This window comes from Pseudophryne corroboree, chromosome 10 (genome assembly GCF_028390025.1).
Source record: "Pseudophryne corroboree isolate aPseCor3 chromosome 10, aPseCor3.hap2, whole genome shotgun sequence".
NCBI classification, from domain to species: domain Eukaryota; kingdom Metazoa; phylum Chordata; class Amphibia; order Anura; family Myobatrachidae; genus Pseudophryne; species Pseudophryne corroboree.
This window is the reverse complement of record NC_086453.1, coordinates 365,668,073-365,692,945: the sequence shown is the minus strand read 5'-3', so window position 1 is coordinate 365,692,945 and position 24,873 is coordinate 365,668,073. Positions and strand designations below refer to the sequence as shown.

Genomic DNA, 24,873 nt, shown 5'->3' with positions numbered 1-24,873 from the left:
TATCCAGGACACATGTACAGTAGTGTAACGATGACAGTCGCACCAGAATTCTCGTTACACAATACCTGGCAGCGCAGGTGGTGGTGGTGGTGGTGGTGGTGGTGGTGGTGGTGGTGGTGGTGGTGGTACTGTGAGAAAAAAAACAACAGTGCTGTAAGTGAAGCTGTCAATTTGTAACATGTACTATACAGTATCCAGGACACATGTACAGTAGTGTAATGATGACAGTCGCACCAGAATTCTCGTTACACAATACCTGGCAGTGCAGGTGGTGGTGGTGGTGGTGGTGGTGGTGGTGGTACTGTGAGAAAAAAAACAACAGTGCTGTAAGTGAAGCTGTCAATTTGTAACATGTACTATACAGTATCCAGGACACATGTACAGTAGTGTAACGATGACAGTCACACCAGAATTCTCGTTACACAATACCTGGCAGCGCAGGTGGTGGTGGTGGTGGTGGTGGTGGTGGTACTGCGAGAAAAAAAATAACAGTGCTGTAAGTGAAGCTGTCAAACGTAAATTAACAAACAACTATCACTGTAATTTACCATCCTCATCCCGTAGCGCAGCACGGGTATTCAGCTATCTACAATGTTATTTATACTGTGTGTTTAATATTTACAGTTAGTTTTGTAAACAGACATTCTTAACATCACGGGCCACCTGATCTCACAGGAAGTGTCCCACCCTCCCTCCCATCCGGATTGCAGCGAGTTATCTGTGATGGTCAGGACAGGGGGGTGGGACTATAGAAATCACTATGTACTGTACACTACTGTATTTGACAATACTTACCAGCTTGGCGGCGCCTGTTCCGCCTCCTGTGCCGTCGTGCTACCAGCCCTGTAAAAATATATATACAGTATAATGGCAGCATACTGTACAGTCAATGAAATTCAACATTGACAGCATCTTTATGACATCACAATCAATGGAATTGTTCATTCTAGTACCCTGCACCTAATCACTCAGGAGGGCATAGTGTGCTGTACTGTCTTCAAAACTTAAGGGGGACATTTCTAAATGTGACATACAGTACACTTACAGTATCGCTACAGTACAGTAGGTCGAGGGTATTAGACAGAACACTACCTTTATAGACATTGTAACACACATTAGCATTGCCCTTATAAACATTATGACACACATCAGCATGCAGCCCTCCCACCCTTAACCATCTCAGTACTGTTCATTACAGTATAAATTGATTCCATGACAGATGATGCAGCACTCACCTGAATTCATCTTATTCACGTCATGTCACAGTAGTGCAGTTTATTCACGTCACAGTACTGTCCTTGATTCACGTTGTGCCACACAGTAGAGCACCGTATTCACGTCACAGTACTGTCCTTGATTCACGTTGTGTCACACAGTAGAGCACCTTATTCAAGTTACTGTACTGTACATCACAGTAGTGCAGTAGTATATCCACATTACGTCACAAAGTAGAGATCTGCCACAGTCATGAACCTTATAACACATTATGCAAGAGTAATGCACGTCAGAACACATTAGGCCACTGTAACACCCCTTAGAATAATTTCTACCACAGTAACGTCCCTTAGAACACTGTACTATCTGAAACACAAATCTACTAAAAAAATAGTTACTGTACTTGAACTTTGGGTATAAAAATCGGTACTCTAAGCGTGGGAGGCAGGAGACTGCAATTACAGCTGCACGTTACACTGAATGATAATGTACGATACACTGCACAATACGCTGCAGGTACACTGCATGACACACTGCAATTAAACCACACAATGCACTGCACGACACTGCATACTGTATGCACTGCGTGATACGACAACATTTCCCTGCAAAATATGATACAATGTACACTGCACAAAAAACTGCAATTACAGTACCACATGTGTATACAGTACACTGCACGATGTGATTGTGATTCACTATGCATTACACTCACTGCACAATACCATATACTGAATGTACACTGCATGACACGCTGCAATTACGCAGCACGATACACTGTGATACACTGCATATACTGTACACTGCATGATACTGTACACTGCACAATCGTAGACCACGTGGATTGTAAAGAACTACTGTATACTGTATATACAAGTTTAAAAAAGTAATAATTGTTTTTGTAAAACTCATGTCGATCTTCTTCCATGTCAACTTAACGACCATGTCAACCTACAGTAACTGGTGTCAACCAATTTCAAAAGCCGCACCATCTAGGTCGACACCAAAAAACAAATTGACCTTTTGACCCGGGTTAATGTTTGGTCCTTGTTTAACCATTTGTTTACCACAAATACAGTGCTGTATAGACCGGATACCTGCTGCTACAGCAGCCCCTGCTATAATGTACTGTACCTGTAACTACAGTAACTTAAAGTACAGTAATCTACAGTAATGTACTGTACTTACAATCCCTTATGGCCTGCAGGCGTCTTGGGGTCCTCCTAACGAGGTCACTCCATCTCCTCTGGAGTGACCTCACCGTTCTCCTCCGGTTATACCTCCGGAGGATGTCCCTGCTGGCCCTCCGGTACGCCCTCATTTTCTCCTCGTTGCTGGCGAGAGTTCTGTCCCGCCAGCAAACGAGGAGACGCAGCTCACCCATAGAGTAAGGACGGTCCCTTCCAGCAGCCATGACACCGTCCTTATGCTCAATGAGCGTCTCAGACGTCGTGCGTCTCAGACGTCGTGCAGGCATTCAACGTAGTTAATGTACTTTGTGCTTCCCTTAGTTTTGAGTATGCCGTAGTGGACTCGGACGCTCATGTAATTGCATTTCAAAGGCACAGTATTTTCCATCGTCTCCCCCTACCCCCATCGCCCTTCCCCCCAGGGAGGGAATTCAGGTCATGTGCAATACACAAACGCTGAAGATCTACAGTACAGTACTGTTTTGCTCAGTTAGTAGCGTCAGAATACACTCATTTCATTCACGCTGTTTAGGTGCATTTAGCGTAAAAAATCGCTCCTGCATATGTACTCTGATTTATATGTAACTTGTGTGCACCTTTCCATTGACTGTCTTACAATGTAAATAAAATAATACAGGGTATTTTTACAATTAAAAAAAAAAAAGAAAGAAAGCACATCAGGTCTCGAACCCTGGACCCCCAGCGTGGGAGGTGGGAGCCTTCACCCCTAGCCCACGATGCCTCATGAAAGATTCCCAATTTCATGTGTGAAAGTACTGCACACAGCGCCCGGCCCCCACCCCATTGGTGTTGCTTTATGCCTTAGAGGACTCGGACGCTCGCATTTGTAAAGCACGGTATTTTCCACCGCCTCCTGCTAGCCTGTTGCCCTTCCCCCCTGGGAGCCTGCACAGATCATGCAAGAGACAGGGAGGGAATTCAGGTCATGTGCAATACACAAACGCCGAATATCTACTGTATACTGTAGTACTGTTTTGCTCACTTAGTACCGTCAGAATACACTCATTCCTACTCATTGCCGCTGTGCAGTTGCATTTAGCGTAAAGAATCGCTCCTGCAGATGTACTTTGATTTATGTGAAACCTGTGTTCATCCTTCCATTGGATGTACAGTATTAGAGAGAAAAAAGAATTTTTTAAAATGAATGTCACGGGAACACATAAAAAAAAAAGGTTGGCACTTCCTTCCCATTGGTGTTGGTTTACACTATGCCGTAGTGGACTCGGACGCTCATATAATTGCATTTCAAAGGCACAGTATTTTCCATCGTCTCCCCCTACCCCCATCGCCCTTCCCCCCAGGGAGGGAATTCAGGTCATGTGCAATACACAAACGCTGAAGATCTACAGTACAGTACTGTTTTGCTCAGTTAGTAGCGTCAGAATACACTCATTTCATTCACGCTGTTTAGGTGCATTTAGCGTAAAGAATCGCTCCTGCAGATGTACTCTGATTTATATGTAACTTGTGTGCACCTTTCCATTGACTGTCTTACAATGTAAATAAAATAATACAGTGTATTTTTACAATTAAAAAAAAAAGAAAAAAGAAAGCACATCAGGTCTCGAACCCTGGACCCCCAGCGTGGGAGGTGGGAGCCTTCACCCCTAGCCCATGACGCCTCATGAGAGATTCCCAATTTCATGTGTGAAAGTACTGCACACAGCGCCCGGCCCCCACCCCATTGGTGTTGCTTTATGCCTTAGAGGACTCGGACGCTCGCATTTGTAAAGCACGGTATTTTCCACCGCCTCCTGCTAGCCTGTTGCCCTTCCCCCCTGGGAGCCTGCACAGATCATGCAAGAGACAGGGAGGGAATTCAGGTCATGTGCAATACACAAACGCCGAATATCTACTGTATACTGTAGTACTGTTTTGCTCACTTAGTACCGTCAGAATACACTCATTCCTACTCATTGCCGCTGTGCAGTTGCATTTAGCGTAAAGAATCGCTCCTGCAGATGTACTTTGATTTATGTGAAACCTGTGTTCATCCTTCCATTGGATGTACAGTATTAGAGAGAAAAAAGAATTTTTTAAAATGAATGTCACGGGAACACATAAAAAAAAAAGGTTGGCACTTCCTTCCCATTGGTGTTGGTTTACACTATGCCGTAGTGGACTCGGACGCTCATATAATTGCATTTCAAAGGCACAGTATTTTCCATCGTCTCCCCCTACCCCCATCGCCCTTCTCCCCAGGGAGGGAATTCAGGTCATGTGCAATACACAAACGCTGAAGATCTACAGTACAGTACTGTTTTGCTCAGTTAGTAGCGTCAGAATACACTCATTTCATTCACGCTGTTTAGGTGCATTTAGCGTAAAGAATCGCTCCTGCAGATGTACTCTGATTTATATGTAACTTGTGTGCACCTTTCCATTGACTGTCTTACAATGTAAATAAAATAATACAGTGTATTTTTACAATAAAAAAAAAAAAAAAAGAAAGCACATCAGGTCTCGAACCCTGGACCCCCAGCGTGGGAGGTGGGAGCCTTCACCCCTAGCCCACGACGCCTCATGAGAGATTCCCAATTTCATGTGTGAAAGTACTGCACACAGCGCCCAGCCCCCACCCCATTGGTGTTGCTTTATGCCTTAGAGGACTCGGACGCTCGCATTTGTAAAGCACGGTATTTTCCACCGCCTCCTGCTAGCGCTCCATTCCCATTATGCATTAGCGAACTCAGACGCTCCTGTATTTTAAAAGCACGGTGTTTATACATTGTCCTGTACATTCTTCCTTTTACACAATTACTGTAGTTACGTCTCCATACACATACAGTACAGTACTCCATACAATACAGTACAGTACTCTACATACAGTACTGTAGGTCACCATCTTTTTCCACCGCCTCCCGTTACGCCTACAGTATTGCCAGAGCTGTAGATCAATCCGCTGCTATACTGTACGATCGAAAGTACTGGATTAGTGGAGCATTAGCCACACAGTGGTGGAGATGTGTAATGCATGATGAGTATCTAGATCGCCTCAACGCGCCTACCTGTGATTAAACTCAGCTATCGCCTTAGCGTGACTAAACGCCCATCTCGGCGGAGAAACAGTCAAGAGAAAGGTGGCTACATCTGTACCATGGTTTATTAACATAAGCGTTTTATCTATTGTTCTCAGCTGCAATACAATACAGAGAACAATACAGCAGGGGATTAAGTCTGACTGACCTGGCTCACTTAATCCTATTAAAGGCCAAGTTAAACATGGATCCATCTGTATGTTGCGTAAATATAGTGCAACGTCATCCCTATTCATCGTATCCCAATTCTCAAGCAAGGTAGCCGACCACTTCACTATTGCCTTTGCAATCCATGCATTAGCAATAGTGGTATGTAATATGGCCACAGACGCAGTATACAGTGATTTAAGTGTGTTATCAATCTTTCTATCTGCGGCTCCTTTAAGGCGGTAGATCCCGGAACAGGTAAAACCACCTTTTTTGAGAGTCTGGATAAAGATGCGTCAACAATCGGCGGGTTTTCCCACTTTTTCCTGTCCTCTTCAGGGAAAGGAAAGGCCACCAGAACCCTCTTAGGGATCTAAAACTTATTTTCGGGGTTAACCCATGCTTTTTCAAGTATAACATTCAGCTCCTTTGACGCAGGGAAGGTTAGCGAAGCTTTCTTATTTTCAGAGAAAAAGCCTCCTCAACCTGCTCAGGTGTGGTATCATTAACATTTAACACATCCCTGATAGCCTCTATCAACAATTGCACCCCCCTTGCAAGAGATGCGGACCCCCGCAACACATCCCCATCACCATCTGTGGTGTCAGAATCGGTATCCGTGTCGTCTTGTGTGACATGTACCAGCGCATGTTTGTGGGGGTATATAGCAGGGTGTCCTGAGGTAGCAGACATGGTGCATACAGCCATAGAGCTCTGTAATACCTGGGTTGCAGACTCATTACTGGCAACCCTGTCAGAAATCTGAGAAATCCAAGTTTTGATAGAGGAAAACCACTCTGGTTCCCTTGCTGGTATCTGTGCTAAACCAGTGCTACCCTGATTACATGGAATGGGATCATCCTGGGAGGATAAATCCTCTGCAGCATATGGCACAGTGTCCCTGGACTTAGCTAAAGGAGACCCCCAAACACTCCACACACATACACAGGTGGGGGAAGACAGAGTTTCCCCCCCAAGAATGGCAAGCGAGAGAGACAGAGATTGGAGCAAACACAACACACAGCGCTTTCTAGCAAAGGGAGACCCCTTATTAGCGCTGGCTGTGCTCCTTAATAGGACACACAGTCTAATTACAGCCTCCACTCCCTTCTACAACCCCCTGGTACCATATACAGTAAGCTGGAGTTGCTGTGGAGGGACCTGTTCTTCCTCCCAGTGCTGTGAAGGCAGGAAAATGGCGCTGGAACGCTGCTGGGTCCGCTCTGAGGAGAAGCTCCGCCCCCTTAATGGCACTGTCTTCCCACTCTTCAGATGATTATACTGGCCTGAGGACTTTTGCTGGCTGAGATCCGTGGACCCTGACAGGCTTGCTGACCAGTGTGGGTGGTAAGCGCTGGCCTAGGGTGCCCCTCACAGCGCCGCACTATGTGCCTCTGGTACCTTCCTGGAGCGCAGTTAATACTGTGCTCCCTCCCCATTGCCGCCATCTTCACACCGGCCCCCCGCTTCCTAGGGGGGTCGTTGACTCACCACTTCTTCAGCTCTGTCAGGGGTTGGCGACATGCTGCTGGGGCGAGCGTTCCCCTGTGGCGGAGAACGATCCGATCCCTCTGGAGCTCAATGTCCAGTCAGCGGAGTCAGTGGCTCAGACCCCACAGGACGGACACTGCTCCCCCCCTTAGTCCCTCGGTGCAGGCAGGTTGTTGCCAACAGCCTCCTGTAAAAAAATAAACTCTAAAATAAACTTTTCTAGAAAAGCTCTGTAGAGCTCCCCTAGCTGTGACCGGCTCCTCCGGGCACATTTTCTAAACTGAGTCTGGTAGGAGGGGCATAGAGGGATGAGCCAGCCCTCACTCTCAAACTCTTAAAGTGCCAATGGCTCCTGGTGGACCCGTCTATACCCCATGGTACTAATGTGGAACCCAGCATCCTCTAGGACATAAGAGAAATATTATTAGTATTATACATTCACTGTTCAAACTTCAAACTTGCTTTCAAACAAATGACTATGGCTTTGAATTTTAATTTCACAATGTCAGGCCCAATATCTGTATACAGTATGTGTTTGCACTAGAAATATTTTAATTAAATTGCTTAAATATTTTACAATATTTAAATATAAATTAAAAAATAAATAGTATGATGATTTATTCTGCTGTAGGAGATGATCACTCTGTCACCAGCATTCTCAAGACAGCTCCTGAGGCTGATAAACCATCATATGATAACACGGATATCCTGGTTACTGATGAATATACATACTGTAACTGGATCCTGGTGAATATAAGCAGAATTCCTGAGACAGTAAATTAATAGACGTGAGTGTCAGACAGCCTGTGACACAGTAATACAAGATGGATTCCAGCGCCCATAAATTCTATCCTGTACATGGCATTGATTCTAGAGAACATCTGGAAACATATTTTTCTAACAAACCAGACATGACCTTTGGAGACGATTCAATTAAATTTCCAATGGAATGTTTACACCGTGCTTTCAGTGAGGGTATGTATATTATACTGACAGTATGTATACTGTACTGACCAACTTACCCTAGTGTGAGTGATTGCATGTGTACAGGTGTGTGTTGGGGAATTTAGACTGTATTCTCTAATGGGGCAGGGTGCATGACAAATATATTCTCTGTACAGCACTTCATAAAATGCTTGGACTATATAAATACATTTTTATAATGATACTTTATGATGGATCTAAGATTATATATTTCTATGCAGTTGTTAAAGTGAAGAATAACTTTTTTAATTTGCTAAATGCAATGCCTATGACTCTTTCTTTGATGACGGAACATGACTGTGTACAGTACATACTGATTGCCATTGAGTGTTAGGAATATGCATTACATCATTATATCTGTCCACTGACATGTCTATATAACATACATTACTGTACAGTATAGTATATCTAGTGCTATAGTGTATTTCAGTGGAGACCTCTCACATGCACAATGGTGATTCTTGCACTATAGTATTTTATTTGACACCTCATGCATGCACAACGGTGATTTTTAAAAGCAAAATCTTGTGGATTATCACTAGTATTACACTCACCAGTAATGCCATACGCCAAATGCCAGAGACGGATAGATGAGTGAGGCTCCATCTGTATGTATTACATCATTAGATCTGCCCACTTACATACTGTAGTTACAGTGTATTGAGTGAGGATTGAAGAACCCTGTGTAATATCAATGTCAGATGACAAGTAAAACTTAAAAGTAAAAATAAAACTTGACTTTTAATGAGAATTATTAAAAGCTGGTATCCAAAATGACACACACAAACATACAAATAACATAAATATAAAAAAATATATCTTTGGTCCTCAATTATGATAGGAGGTCTGACGGCACTGTGGCTGCAGAACCTGTCCGGTGGGAGATAGGGAGGCCGTGAGTCTGGGAGCCAGCTGCAGGAGGGCAGGATAGCTGATCGGTGACACTTAATTTCCACATATTAGAACAGGCATTTTTTCATTTCCCAATATTAAGGGTTGTTACCTCTAGCCATTGTGCTGCTAGCAAATGTTGATGCCGAACATTATTTGTGTCTCATTTAAGGACCTTATCAAAAAAGATTGTACATGCATTATTTTTCACAGATGAATATACTGCTTAATATTGCTATTTTCTTGAAGGTCTGAATTGCTGTATATTTGATTATACAGGCCAGCAATCATTGTGCGCATTTCTTTTGATAGATCTCTATATCTGCATACACAAGTGTACAATTTACTTTATTCTATTTGTTATCTAAAACCAGCATCTTTTCCTCCATCCATGGACTCTCACCAATGATCTGGAGTACCTATACGGGCGATTGTAATACTCCAGTCTCATCTCCGCCTAACATTGGCAGCCGATCCACCTTTATTCTATTTTCTCACTTTATCTGGTACAAATAATTTCCTTATAGTGATCTCTCATCAGTGATCCAGGGAGCTGATGAGTTCGGACAACCTACTATCATACCACACTGTAAGACACCCAATACCGTCCGCTCTTGGAAGCTAAGCAGTGTTGGGCTTGGTCAGTACTTGGATGGGTGACCGCCAGGGAATACCGAGTTTAGTAGAACTCTCTTATTCCTTGCCTAACACTGACAGCAGAATCACTGCTCTTATCTTCCTTCAATCTATTCACTTTTCTACATTATTATTTGTCCTGCACAAAAAGCTATCATTTGTGATTTTTGGGGCTGAGCTAACTGGCACAAATCCAGTGCCTCTATTTTTGATACCAGCATGCGGAATTGGCAGCTTTGGTCTCATAACTCAATTTAGGATCATACCGCCTATCATAATTGAAGACCAAAGATATATTTTTTATATTTATGTTATTTGTATGTTTGTGTGTGTAATTTTGGATACCAGCTTTTAATTATTCTCATTAAAAGTCAAGTTTTAATATACTTACCTATATCTTGATCATTGTTTATCAGCCTAAGAGTGCACTCAAAAGAGAGTCTTACTCCTTCTCCAGTCACGTTCTACAAGTCTGTGTCCAGGTAATGAGTCTCTAAATCTGTTTTATAAGTGCTACAATGCAGTGGCAACACTTTGTTTAAATGCCAAGTTCTGTTGTTCTTCACATACAGACTCATTTTCACACAGCTATACAAGTGTTGTATATCATATTACTCAGCACAGTCTCCTGGAATGGGCTAGGTGCATTGCATTGTAATAGACACTAGCAGAGGGAACTGGTAACTCACACACGCCAGGCATCAGTGATATCTAAGTGTGTATGTTTCCTAAGAGTTTACATTATGGCAAATTATGGACACTTCTGAGGTCTGTAAATGTCTGTGTGAATATGCTGGAAAGGTGACTCCAGTTACTGGAAATGCTGATCAAAGAAGTACTTACATACCTCATACATTACAGTGAAGCAGCAACAGGTGTGTTGTGAGGAAGTGGCTTACCTGTATCTAGGGATATGCAGGTTCCCACTTGTTTTGAATAACCAATAAGATAAATCTGGATAAATCCGAACTTTAAATACATTTTGCAAAAATAAAGGGTAAATCTGAACCCGCACATGTCTACCAGTAACAGGACATTACAGAGTGATGCATAGTAGAGTACTGTAGATGCTACATATTATATTACACTCTGTAATCACTGGGATCTTTCCCTGCAGGTCACATTAAGGGAGACCTTTTGATTGACATCAGTTTTGGATCCATCATTCATCATCTCTATACAGCCAGTGGATATTTCAAACAGATCCTTGTGCTGAAGTGCTCTGAGCAATGTATTATGGAGCTGAACAAATGGATTAACACACATACAGGAGCATTTGATTGGTCTCACGTAATGCCATATATTAAATGCACAGAAGGAAACAGGTAAGAAAACATATTTTCCAAAACATTTATCAAGTGTAACCCCAGTGTCAGTACTCAGTAACCTATTCCAAATGCTTTACACTGACCATTATTTATCTTGGGATGAAATAAATATCTGTTGTACAGCTCATGCCATTGGGGGTAATTCAGATCTGATCACTGCTGTGCGTTTTCGCACAGCGGCTATCAGGTCCTAACTGTGCATGTGTATGCAACGCAATGTGCATGCGCATCGGACAGCAACAAAGGGAATCGTCTGTCAGTGACGGGATTGTGCAAAAAATCCATTTGCATGGGCGTTCGAAAGGTGATTGACAGGAGGAAGCAGTTTGTGGGTGATAACTGACTGTTTACTGGGAATAGTCTGGAAAACGCAGTCATTCCCAATCATTTTCAGTGAGGGTATCTGACATCAGCTCTGGCCCCGATCGCACTGGAAGAGTAAGTCCTGGGATACGCAGAGACAGCACACACAGAATTTTAGCAGCTCGGCGTACACATAGCATCGCACACTTGCACAGCAAAAATACACTCCCCCTGTAGGCGGCGACAATGTGATCGCAAGACAGCAAAAAACACAGCCCAGCAATCAGATCTGAATGACCTCCATGGTCTCCTGTTATATGTATTTCACCAGACTTAGCTAATATTACTAAACACATTACTGTATAACTCTTTCATTTGAAATAAACAACTTGTCCAAATCCCTGGGTTTCTATTTCATTCATCGCCTAAATCTATATGGATTCTTCTTCTGTTCTCTCCTGAAGGAGAGCAATAGGTAAAAATAAAAAACCTTTACTGAGGGACATGAAGTTGCTCTTTGCAGAATATAGACATGAATTAATTAGAAGGAGCCTTATAGCACATACCCGTCATGAGTCTGGCTGCAGTATGGGGAACCATTCTGTTGGGTTTTCGTTATTGGTCTCTTGTGGTCAATGAATGAACATATTATTAAGTCAGATCAATTAAAATACTGGCATCTACTTTTATAGGTGGGATGCAGCCAGTGGCGGGCTGGGATGGGGGGCATGGTGCCATCTGCCATCTTAGCTCCGGGGCCACCTGCAGCCACACTCTGCTTGCACATGGCTGGCTGTGGGAGGCAGGAAGGAGGTAGGTAGAGAGGATGCTCCCTGCCTGGCCTCTCTGCACTATAACACAGTAAGAGAAGCTGGCCTGGTAGCTCCGCCTCCCTGAGCTCCTCCCTCTCTCACTTACAGTCAGGTTTGACTATGCATGTGCATCAGGCTGCTGTGCACCCCTGCTGGGGAGCTGAGCAGCAACAGGACACTAGGCCAAAGTAGAGCAGAATAACAGGTTGGTAGGGGAAATAGAAATAGCGCACTGGGTTGCTTAATTACAAGAACCGGTATCATAAATAAAATCTGAGACAAGAATTTTTAATTCTGCGATGAACACTTAATTATGAATGATCAACTTAAGCCGGCTTTGCTCCAGGAGTTGTAGAGTAAATTGATACAAACAGAAAGAAGACAACTCTCTATGTTGGGGCACTCATTATGAAGGTAAAACTTAACTTTTATTGACTTCAAAAGACTCACATAAACATTACAACATATAACATAAATAATAAGGCACCAACAGAGGCCTTATACCATTAGCCCTCCCCTGTTAATCAATTTGTATTTTACCTATAAAGGGTAATTAATCTAAACAACATTTCAGGTCATTTATTAGAAGGGTTTAAAGCATAGTAAATGTTCTCTATTTGCAGATCTTCCTATGGCAAATGATTACTTTGTATCTTATAGTGTAGCCACTAATGTCCTGTTGTGACAGGATGTGGCTTTTTTTATCAAATTCTAAACCAATTCTCTGTAGTATGTTGCTGTTCAATAGTAACTAATATATCGTAACACTGTTACTTATTCTGCTATTGCCTGAATAATATCTGGCAATGATTGTTAATATATGCCATATTATTTGGAAATAACTTACTAAATTGTTGCCACAGATATGGTAAAGTTCAGAAGGAAGAGGGTAACAGGTGTGCCCAGTTTCTGCTTTTGTAGAACTGCTAATAAGCATTGAATCCATAATGAGAGATCTGTAATTGGCACATATGTATACCCCAAGAGCTGTATCTGCTTTCAACAAAAATATTATTACTACTGTAAAACCCCTTGTTAATCATTTCAATTGCCTTGGAAGATATTAATCTCTAAGTACCCCTAAAATAGGAAAACTAGAAAGAAGTTTCCCAAGGAGGTGGCATCACCGATTTCTACTGTCTGCAATCATATCAAATGACATCGGATTGCTAATGTAAGAATGTATGGTGCTTCTCCAAGGAAGAAGTGTGCTTCTACTGTTGGTGTCTCTGAATCAGATTACCAATGAGAGGGCATAGAAATAATGAGGAATTTATATCATAGGTATTGTCCACAAAGGTCCTAAGGTCCTAAAAATATGGCAAAATGAAAATTGGTTGGAGATGGGTATTACATATGAATTGTACAATTGCACAATAATTCAATTTAGAATTGTGCTATATATATTTAATACATCACGAAGAAGAGTTTGTTTCCACTTGTATGAATTATTACCCTGTTCAGGAATACCTGGATATTAGGGCAAGAAATCATTCATAATAATGCTGGAAATTATGGTACAGAAATAAGAGGCATAATTGACTGTTCCACACAGTCAAAGCTTAATGGAATCCAGGAGTTAGGGCTTACACAGTCGCTGTTCACTCCTTGAGAGTTACTGTACAGATTGGGATAGGGAGCTTTTACTTTCCTAAAATAGGACACTAAATACTGTATGAAAAAAAGGTTATGTTAAGCTTGCCGCTAATAGGGAATTTAATTTTAAGTTCTCTATACTTGTAATATCTCTCTGTACTACAATCCCTTTAATAAGTTGGTATTCGCATTCAATTTATCATGAAGAAAAGATGCATGTACTTGTATGTAAATATATGAATTGTTACTCCTGAGGTCTATTCTTTTTATAGACTTAGCCAGTTGTGTCTAACTTAGGTGATGCAGTTCCTTGGTACGTTTTGACATGTGATTATCCCTAAGCATATTCCTGAAAAAACATCTATATATTAGATAACATCTGCAGGGATAAGGACGCAGAGGAAAAATATCATTTTCAGTTAGTTCCAAATATCAGCTGGAGGGGATTGATTGAGTGTTAATATTTAATGAAATCATAAAACTTCTTTCTAGTTTTCCTATTTTAGGGGTACTTGGAGATTAATTTCATCCAAGGTAATTGAAATGATTAACAAGGTGTTTTAGTAATAATATTTTCGTTGGGAACTGATTTGAATCCAATTAAGGACCCCTATTAGGGACCTCTCCCCTGTACTCTCATCATTCTTTGCCAACTCAGGAACTCAGGGAAGGTTGAAAGCAGATACAGCTCTTGGGGAATACATATGTGCCAATCACAGTTCTCTCATTGTGGATTCAATGCTTATTAGCAGTTCTACAAAAGCAGAAACTAGGCACACCTGTTACCCTCTTCCTTCTGAACTTTACCCTATCTGTGGCAACAATTTAGTAAGTTATTTCCAAATAATATGGCATTTATTAACAATCCTTGCCAGATATTATTCAGGCAACAGCAGAATAAGTTACAGTGTTACGATATATTAGTTACTATTGAACAGCAACATACTACAAAGAATTGGTTTAGAATTTGATAAAAAAGCCACATCCTGTCACAACAGGACATTAGTGGCTACAATATAAGATACAAAGTAATCATTTGTCATAGGAAGATCTGCAAATAGAGAATATTTACTATGCTTTAAACCCTTCTAATAAATTACCTGAAATGTTGTTTAGATCAATTACCCTTTATAGGTAAAATACAATTTGATTAACAGGGGAGTGCTAATGGTATAAGGCCTCTGTTGGTGCCTTATTATTTATGTTATATGTTGTAATGTTTATGTGAGTTTTTTGAAGTCAATAAAAGTTATGTTTTAACTTCATAATGAGTGCCCCAACATAGAGAGTTGTCTTCTTCTTTCTGTTTGTATCAAAAGTAGAGCGGGTAAGTTTGTTTGTGCTGATGATGGGTGGTTATTGGAGAAACCAGCGAGATTGCTGGTGTTGGAGAGAGGGAAAGTGCTATGGGGTGGACACTGATGGGGCCTGCTGTGGGGTGTTGATGTGAGGTGGACATTAAAAGGGTTAGGGAGTGCTGTGGGTGGTTGTTAGAAGGGGCTGTGGAAGGGTGGTGCTGTAATGTGGATAGTAGAGGAAAGGGGAGGGCTGTGAGGAGAACTTTGAAAGGGACAAGGGTGACACATGGTAGACAGTGAAGGAGAAAGTGAATGATGTAAGGGGCCAGTGAGGGTGTCTCTGAGGTGGACAGTGAGTGCTGTTGTTGGTACAGTGAGGCCAGTGTGTGCTGTGTGGTCAGTGAGTAAACTGTGGGGGAGGGGTCAGTGGGTGAGCTATGAGGTCAGTGAGTGCTGCAAGTGGCTCAGTGTAATATGGAAGGAACTGACTGAGAATGAGAGCTATAGAGGGGGTAATGAGAGGCAGCTCTGGGGGAGGAAATTATGATATATGCAGGGAGGACTAAGTGGCCTATTTATCACCTTATGCATCCTTGGATGCGGTTGTCATCGCCCAAAGTCACACCACGATAATTGATTACATCGCAGGGATGTATCAATTATCGCATGTAGGTACAAAGCTTGTGAGCAAAGCTCAGTCTCTGCGATGACACTCCGCTGCATCATCTGGGTATTTTTCATAAAAAATACCCCGATGTCCTGCTGTGCATTTTCTGCCCCCACCAACAGGGTCAGAGAAAGCTGGGGAAATGACTGCCTATCAGAGTGCTGCCCTGTGATCTCACCAGCCTGAGCTGGGAAAATTATCACAGGGCACACTGCGGTATTTTTTCACATTTTTTTTAGTAAATTCGGCCACATCGCATTTTCCATTACAAGTATGGGGATTGCTATGTGATTTACTAAAAAAAGTGATTTAAAGGGTTTGGAGTAGCTTTTCATGAAAACTGCTCCAAATGCCCCTTAATACATTCAGGTGATACTAAAATAATGTGAAAGGGTGTGAAAACAGAAAACAGCCCTTTTCACAATATTTTAGTGAAAATAATGTTAATAAATGGACCTCTAAATGAGGCAGCTGTGGAGCGGACAGTCAGGAAAATATGTGGCACCCCAGCAAAAGAACACTTTCCCTTTTCATATTCACTGTGGAATGTCTTTTTTGTACTCATATATTTGTCTTATGTGTTGTTGTGGTATATTTATTTATTAATATCTACAAATGCATAGAGTGTCCCTCGTACATTGGTGACAGTGGACAGGAGTGTGTAGTGCTGAAAGTAGGGTGGTACAGAGTACCATTAAGAAATATGGTGTTAGTATTCACTACCACCAGCCCAGCTGGGGCATAATTTATAAGGGGCATTTTTGTGTGTAAGACATAAAATGGTGTCACTGGCATAACTGTGTGTGGCATAATATGTAATAGGCATTATGGTGTGTGGTATAATATGTAAGGCATTACAGTGTGTGGCATAATGTGTAATGGGTGTTACGGTGTCTGGCATAATGTGTAATGGGCTTTATGGTCTGTGGCATTATGTGTAATAAGCATTAAGGTGCGTGGCGTAATGTGTAATGGGCATTTTGATGTCTGTCATAATGTGTAATAAGCATTACGGTGTGTGGCGCAATGTGTAAGGGGCATTACGGTGTGTGGAAGTGTCGTAACTAGACATTATAGCGCTGTGTGCAAGAAACAGCATCGGAGCACCCCCCCTCCTTATTAACAACAGAGCCAGTGCACGCCTCAGATGCGCTTTAAAAATCTAGGGGTGTGGCTTCACGGTGAAGGGGTGTGGCCACAAAATCATACCAATTCATATTACGCTGCACAGTAGTCTCCATTATTCAAATTACGCTGAACAGTAGTGCCACTACACCAGATAGAGTCCCTATTTTACACAGTATGGCAGACAGTGTCCCTCTTTTTACACAGTATGGCAGACAGTGTCCCTCTTTTTACACAGTACGGCAGACAGTGTCCCTCTTTTTACACAGTACAGCAGTGTCCCCATTTTACACAGTACAGCAGAGTCCCTCTTATTACACATTACAGCAGACAGAGTCCCTCTTTTTACACATTACGACTTACAGAGTCCCCATTTTACACAGTACGGCACGTAGAGTTCCTCGTTTTACAGCTTACGTCAAGCCAGGGGCGTAAGTTCATACCAGATCCCTGGAGGTGGAAGAGACAATGTTGCCTCCCTCCCCCACACACATAACCACATATATGCACACAGTCACATATATACATACATAACCACATATATACATATAAAATAAAAATAGAGGAATTGGCACCCCCAGGATATGTTAACCCCAGAAATTAGAAAAACCCTTTTACGGTTCCACAACTAAGTGTCAACAGGTTTAAAACATAATGGTCAAAATGTTCCTTCATAAAATTTATTAAAACAAAATATTAAGATTAGTGTCCATAACATGTCAATAATGGCATAGTATGAATCTCCCGCATTAATCAATTCATTGAAGACAAGGAAAGGTATGGGTAGATCTCTACTCTTCTTCCTCCTTATCAAAGAATTCGGGAGTTACATCTGATACAACAGAATGATAAACCAACGCGTTTCGTCTTGTACCAAGACTTCATCAGGGGTATATCTAAAATAGTAGGGCAACTTAATCAACACATAAAAATGTTTATACAAGTGTTAAGTTTGAAATTACATTTGGTACACTACCACATACAGAAAATATACAAGACATGGAATAGTTGAATATTAAAATAATGAACATTTAAGATAATGATCATAAACAATATCATTTAAAATGGAGAATAAGTAAATGAAGATGGAGAAAAAGTGGAGAGTTGGACAGTGTCACAATAGTACGCAAGACATACCTCTGATAATGGCAAATTAGGATCGACAGACTAGAATGGACTTGAATAATCAGTCAGGGATGTTAGAAGGAAGAATTCCACATCACTTGTAATGATATCAATCCAGCCTAATTGAGAATTAATTAATTTTAAAACTATCACATTATACATTAGTGCCTAATTCATAGGGCTTAATGTGACACTACATACCCAATAGGTCCAATCTTCATATATCAAAAAAGCTCCAATGTTGGAGATATTAAGACGGACAAATGGCGCAAAAGGCTCATAAATAGTGAACCTACTGGACCAATTAATTGGTATTATTAGTTACATAGTGGACCTTAATAAAAGGAAATTTAGGAGAACTACTGCTACACATTAGAAAAAATGATCACTTAAGGAAGTATGTGAACACAGAAATTATCTAGTCAAATCCAGGATGATAATTCACTCCATTAAAACTAGCGGACAAAAAGAATCTTAGAACTATGTAGGATTTCATATTATAATTGGTTTAGAATTATACTACTAATGTGTAATAATTTTTACACATTAGTAGTATAATTCTATACCAATTATAATATGAAACCCAGCATAGTTCTAAGATTTCAAGCCAGTAATTATTGTACCAATCACGTAAGTTCAAGGAAGTGATGTCACCACCTTTTCACTATAATAGGGTGGCCAGGACCCATATGCTTCATTGCATTGATGCTGGGCCACCACTGACTTTCTTTTGGAGAGTAAGGATTTCTTTCACATTTTGAATTGAACAGGGCTCCATTTATTTAATCTATTACACATGTTTTTGGATCTATTATAGTATGTTATATGAAATCATTATAAAAAATACTTATGTATGGATATGGAATTTATTATATATTGCTATTTTTAAAACACATTGTTCACTGTGAAAGCACTACTCACCTGCTAGTTTGTGTTTTTTTCAATTCACAGTATGCCTTGTAAAGGTTTCTGGATGTTAAATATTCTGCCATTCATTTAACCCATTAGGTTCCACATCTTTATGAATTGGTGAGGATAGTTGGTGAGGATAATTTCTCTCCATATAGGAATATATACCCCTAGTTGTTTATAAGGTATGTTGGTTTTGCCTACAAATGCAAAATTGTAATTTTATGATTCCATCTAAATAGATTATTTCATAAGGATTGTTCACATATAGAGAATTTAGGTAAAAGAGGTACTCTATTCTGTAGTGCTTTGGACCATTCTTTTTGTCCGCTAGTTTTAATGGAGTGAATTATCATCCTGGATTTGACTAGATCATTTCTGTGTTCACATACTTCCTTAAGTGATCCATTTTTCTAATGTGTAGCAGTAGTTCTCCTCATTTTCCTTTTAAGGTCCAATATGTAACCAATAATACCAATTAATTGGTCCATTAGGTTCGCTATTTAAGAGCCTGTCAAGCCATTTGTCCGTCTGAATATCTCCAACATTGGAGCTTTTTTGATATATGAGGATTGGACCTATTGGGTATGTAGTGTCACATTAAGCGTCTACCTTGACACCCACTACGAGTGAGGTCATTCCAATTAATAAATTCAATGACCATTTAATCCAACGCAGTTGTGTCTGTGTCTTTATTTTAGTTGATAAGCTAGTTTCAAGTGTATAGTTAATCTCAAGCACAATAAATTAATAGATGGCTTATATACTATCTCCATTTCACAATAGCAGCACAGAAACAGAAACATCAGTAAGATTACAGAAGAAGAAATTAACAGACTACAGGTTATAATTAGTGATGAGCGGGTTCGGTTCCTCGGCATCCGAACCCCACCGAACTTCATCCTTTTTTGCACGGTTCCGAGCAGACTCGGATCCTCCCGCCTTGCTCGGTTAACTCGAGCGCACCCGAACGTCATCATTTCGCGGTTGGATTCTCGCGAGATTCATATTCTATATAAGGAGCCGCGCATCGCCGCCATTTTTCACTCGTGCATTGGAGATGATAGTGAGAGTACGTGGCTGGCGTTCTCTCAGTTTCTATGTTCAGTGTGCTGCAAATATCTGTGCTCAGTGTGCTGCAAATATCTACGTTCTCTGCCTGAAAAATGCTCCATATCTGTGCTCAGTGTGCTGCAAATATCTGTGATCAGTGTGCTTTATTCTGGGGACTGGGGACCACCAGTATTATATAGTAGGAGGACAGTGCAGAGTTTTGCTGACCATTGACCACCAGTATTATACGTTCTCTGCCTGAAAAGCTCTCCATATCTGTGCTGCATTGTAGTATATAGTAGGAGGACAGTGCAAAATTTGGCTGACCAGTGACCACCAGAATTATATCAGTACGGTACAATAGTCCACTGCTCTACCTACCTCTGTGTCGTCAATTATACTATCCCATCCATATCTGTGGTGCATTTAAGTTTTGCACAGTATATATATAGTAGTAGGATAGTGCATGATTTTGCTGACCACCAGTATATAATATATAGCAGTACGGTACAGTAGTCCACTGCTCTACCTACCTCTGTGTCGTCAAGTATACTATCCCATCCATACCTGTGGTGAATTTAAGTTTTGCGCAGTATATATAGTAGGAGGACAGTGCATAATTTTGCTGACCACCAGTATATAATATATAGCAGTACGGTACAGTAGGCCACTGCTCTACTTAACTTCTGTGTCGTCAAGTATACTATCCATTCATACCTGTGGTGCATTTAAGTCTTTGTGCGCAGTATATATATAGTAGTAGGACAGTGCATAATTTTGCTGACCACCAGTATATAATAAATAGCAGTACGGTACAGTAGGCCACTGCTCTACCTACCTCTGTGTCGTCAAGTATACTATCCATCCATACCTGTGGTGCATTTAAGTTTTGCGCAGTATATATAGTAGGAGGACAGTGCATAATTTTGCTGACCACCAGTATATAATATATAGCAGTACGGTACAGTAGTCCACTGCTCTACCTACCTCTGTGTCGTCAAGTATACTATCCATCCATACCTGTGGTGCATTTAAGTTTTGCACAGTATATATATAGTAGGAGGACAGTGCATAATTTTGCTGACCAGCAGTATATAATATATAGCTGTACGGTACAGTAGGCCACTGCTCTACCTACCACAGTGTCGTCAAGTATACTATCCATCCATACCTGTGGTGCATTTAAGTTTTTGTGTGCAGTATATATATTAGTAGGCCATTGGTATTGATATATATAATATTACTGGCATATAATTCCACACATTAAAAAATGGAGAATAAAAATGTGGAGGGTAAAATAGAGAAAGATCAAGATCCACTTCCACCTCGTGCTGAAGCTGCTGCCACTAGTCATGGCCGAGACGATGAAATGCCATCAACGTCGTCTGCCAAGGCCGATGCCCAATGTCATAGTAGAGAGCATGTAAAATCCCAAAAAATAAAGCTCAGTAAAATGACCCAAAAATCTAAATCAAAATCATCTGAGGAGAAGCGTAAACTTGACAATGTGCCATTTACGACACGGAGTGGCAAGGAACGGCTGAGGTCCTGGCCTATTTTCATGGCTAGTGGTTCAGCTTCACCTGAGGATCGAAGCACTCATCCTCCCGCTAGAAAACTTAAAAGAGTTAAGATGGCAAAAGCACAGCAAAGAACTGTGCGTTCTTCTAAATCACAAATCCCCAAGGAGAGTCCAATTGTGTCGGTTGTGATGCCTGACCTTCCCAACACTGGATGGGAAGAGGTGGTACCTTCCACCATTTGCACGCCCCCTCCCTTATATGTCACCTGGAGCGCATTCATCAGAAGTCATTGACAAGTTCAAAAACTTTGGGTGACAGCGGAAGCAGTCCACTGACCACTAAATCCCTTCCTCTTGTAACCAAGCTCCTGCAAACCACACCACCAACTCCCTCAGTGTCAATTTCCTCCTTACACAGGAAAGCCAATAGTCCTGCATGCCATGTCACTGTCAAGTCTGACGAGTCCTCTCCTGCCTGGGATTCCACTGATGCATCCTTGAGTGTAACACCTTCTGCTGCGTGCGCTGCTGTTGTTGCTGATGGGAGTCGATCGTCATCCCAGAGGGAAAGTCGGAAGACCGCTTGTACTACTTCCAGTAAGCAATTGACTGTCCAACAGTCCTTTGCGAGGAAGATGAAATATCACAGCAGTCATCCTGCTGCAAAGCGGATAACTCAGGCTTTGGCAGCCTGGGTGGTGAAAAATGTGTTTCCGGTATCCACCGTTAATTTACAGGGAAATAGAGAATTGATTGAGGTACTGTGTACCCGGTACCAAATACCATCTAGGTTCCATTTCTCTAGGCAGGCGATACCAAAAATGTACACAGACGTCAGAAAAAGAGTCACCAGTGTCCTAAAAAATGCAGTTGTACCCAATGTCCACTTAACCACGGACATGTGGACAAGTGGAGCAGGGCAGACTCAGGACTATGTGACTGTGACAGCCCACTGCATAGATGTATTGCCTCCCGCAGCAAGAACAGCAGCGGCGGCACAAGTAGCAGCATCTCGCAAACGCCAACTCGTTCCTAGGCAGGCTACGCTTTGTATCACCGCTTTCCATAAGAGGCACACAGCTGACAACCTCTTACGGAAACTGAGGAACATCATCGCAGAATGGCTTACCCCAATTGGACTCTCCTGGGGATTTGTGACATTGGACAACGCCACCAATATTGTGCGTGCATTACATGTGGCAAATTCCAGCATGTCCCATGTTTTGCACAAACATTGAATATGGTGGTGCAGAATTATTTAAAAAATGACAGGGGCGTGCAAGAGATTCTGTCGGTGGCCCGAAGAATTGCGGGCCACTTTTGGCATTCAGCCACCGCGTGCCGAAGACCGGAGCACCAGCAAACACTCCTGAACCTGCCCCGCCATCATCTGAAGCAAGAGGTGGTAACGAGGTAGAATTCAACCCTCTATATGCTTCAGAGGATGGAGGAGCAGCAAAAGGCCATTCAAGCCTATACAGCTACCTACGATATAGGCAAAGGAGGGGGAATGCAGCTGACTCAAGCGCAGTGGAGAATGATTTCAACGTTATGCAAGGTTCTGCAACCCTTTGAACTTGCAACACGTGAAGTCAGTTCAGACACTGCCAGCCTGAGTCAGGTCATTCCCCTCATCAGGCTTTTGCAGTAGAAGCTGGAGAGATTGAAGGAGGAGCTAAAACAGAGTGATTCCACTAGGCATGTGGGACTTGTGGATGGAGCCCTTAATTCGCTTAACCAGGATTCACGGGAGGTCAATCTGTTGAAATCAGAGCACTACATTTTGGCCACCATGCTCGATCGTAGATTTAAAACCTACGTTGTATCTCTCTTTCTGACAGACACAAGTCTGCAGAGGTTTAAAGTCCTGCTGGTGAGAAAATCGTCAAGTCAAGCGGAACGTGACCCATCAACAACTCCTCCTTCACATTCTCCTGCAACTGGGGCTTTGAGGAAAAGGCTAAGAATTCTGAGCCCACCCGCTGCAGGGCAGTCTGGAGTGAGTGCTGACATCTGGTCCAGACTGAAGGACCTGCCAACGATTACTGACATGTCGTCTACTGTCACTGCATATGATTCTGTCACCATTGAAAGAATTGTGGAGGATTATATGAGTGACCGCATACAAGTAGGCACGATAAACAGACCGTACGTATACTGACAGGAAAGAAAGGCAATTTGGAGGCCCTTGCAGAAAATGGCTTTATTTTACCTAAGTTGCCCCCCCCCCCCTGCTCCAGTGTGTACTCAGTAAGATTGTTTAGTGCAGCCGCTCACCTTGTCAGCAATCGGCGTACGAGGTTACTTCCGGAAAATGTGGAGAAGATGATGTTCATTAAAATTAATTATAATCAATTCCTCCATGGAGACATTCACCAGCAATTGCCTCCAGAAGGTACACAGGGACCTGAGATGGTGGATTCCAGTGGGGACGAATTAATAATCTGTGAGGAGGGGGATGTACACAGTGATAAGGGGTGAGGAATTGGACGATGAGGAGGAGGTGGACATCTTGCCTCTGTAGAGCCAGTTTGTGCAAGGAGAGATTGTTTGCTTCTTTTTTTGGTGGGGGCCCAAACCAACCAGTCATTTCAGTCACAGTCATGTGGCAGACCCTGTCACTGAAATGATGGGTTTGTTAAAGTGTGCATGACCTGTTTATACAACATAAGGGTGGGTGGGAGGGCCCAAGGACAATTCTATCTTCATGTGTTGTTTGGGGACTATTTTTTGAAGTGCCATCCTGTCTGACACTGCAGTGCCACTCCTAGATGTGCCAGGTGTTTGTGTCGGCCACTTGGGTCGCTTAGCTTAGTCACACAGCTACCTTATTGCACCTCTTTTTTTCTTTGCATCATGTGCTGTTTGGGGACTATTTTTTGGAAGTGCCATCCTGTCTGACACTGCAGTGCCACTCCTAGATGGGCCAGGTGTTTGTGTCGGCCACTTGGGTCGCTTAGCTTAGTAACACAGCTACCTCATTGCGCCTCTTTATTTCTTTGCATCATGTGCTGTTTGGGGATAATTTTTTTAATCTGCCATCCTGTCTGACACTGCAGTGCCACTCCTAGATGGGCCAGGTGTTTGTGTCGGCCACTTGGGTCGCTTAGCTTAGTAATCCATCGACCTCGTTGCAAATTTTAGGACTAAAAATAATATTGTGAGATGTGAAGTGTTCAGAATAGACTGGAAGTGAGTGGAAATTATGGTTATTGAGGTTAATAATAGTATGGGATCAAAATGACCCCCAAATTCTATGATTTAAGCTGTTTTTGAGGGTTTTTTGTAAGAAAGCACCCGAATCCAAAACACACCCGAATCCGACAAAAAAAATTTCATGGAGGTTTTGCCAAAACGCGTCCGAATCCAAAACACAGCCTCGGAACCGAATCCAAAACCAAAACACAAAACCCGAAAAATTTCCAGTTCTCATCACTAGTTATAATAGTTTGAGAATTTTCAGACAATAAATCTATTTCCTCAGCAGCCAGCACTAAAAGATGTGATTTCCATCTGTCATTT

The 24,873-nt window shown here is 42.0% G+C and overlaps 1 protein-coding gene and 1 pseudogene across 1 annotated transcript in view; both read left to right on the top strand.

Annotated features, from left to right (window-relative positions):
- Positions 1-7,714: 7,714 nt before the first annotated feature.
- Positions 7,715-24,873, top strand: part of LOC134965384 (nicotinamide N-methyltransferase-like) — a 55,333-nt gene continuing 38,174 nt past the window's right edge. Inside the window, exons 1-4 of the mRNA XM_063941848.1 lie at positions 7,715-7,876; positions 10,030-10,095; positions 10,186-10,255; positions 10,731-10,938. Coding sequence (XP_063797918.1) covers positions 7,715-7,876; positions 10,030-10,095; positions 10,186-10,255; positions 10,731-10,938 — 506 coding nt within the window. The remainder of the gene's footprint in view (positions 7,877-10,029; positions 10,096-10,185; positions 10,256-10,730; positions 10,939-24,873) is intronic.
- LOC134967986 (5S ribosomal RNA) lies at positions 9,547-9,666 on the top strand (annotated as a pseudogene).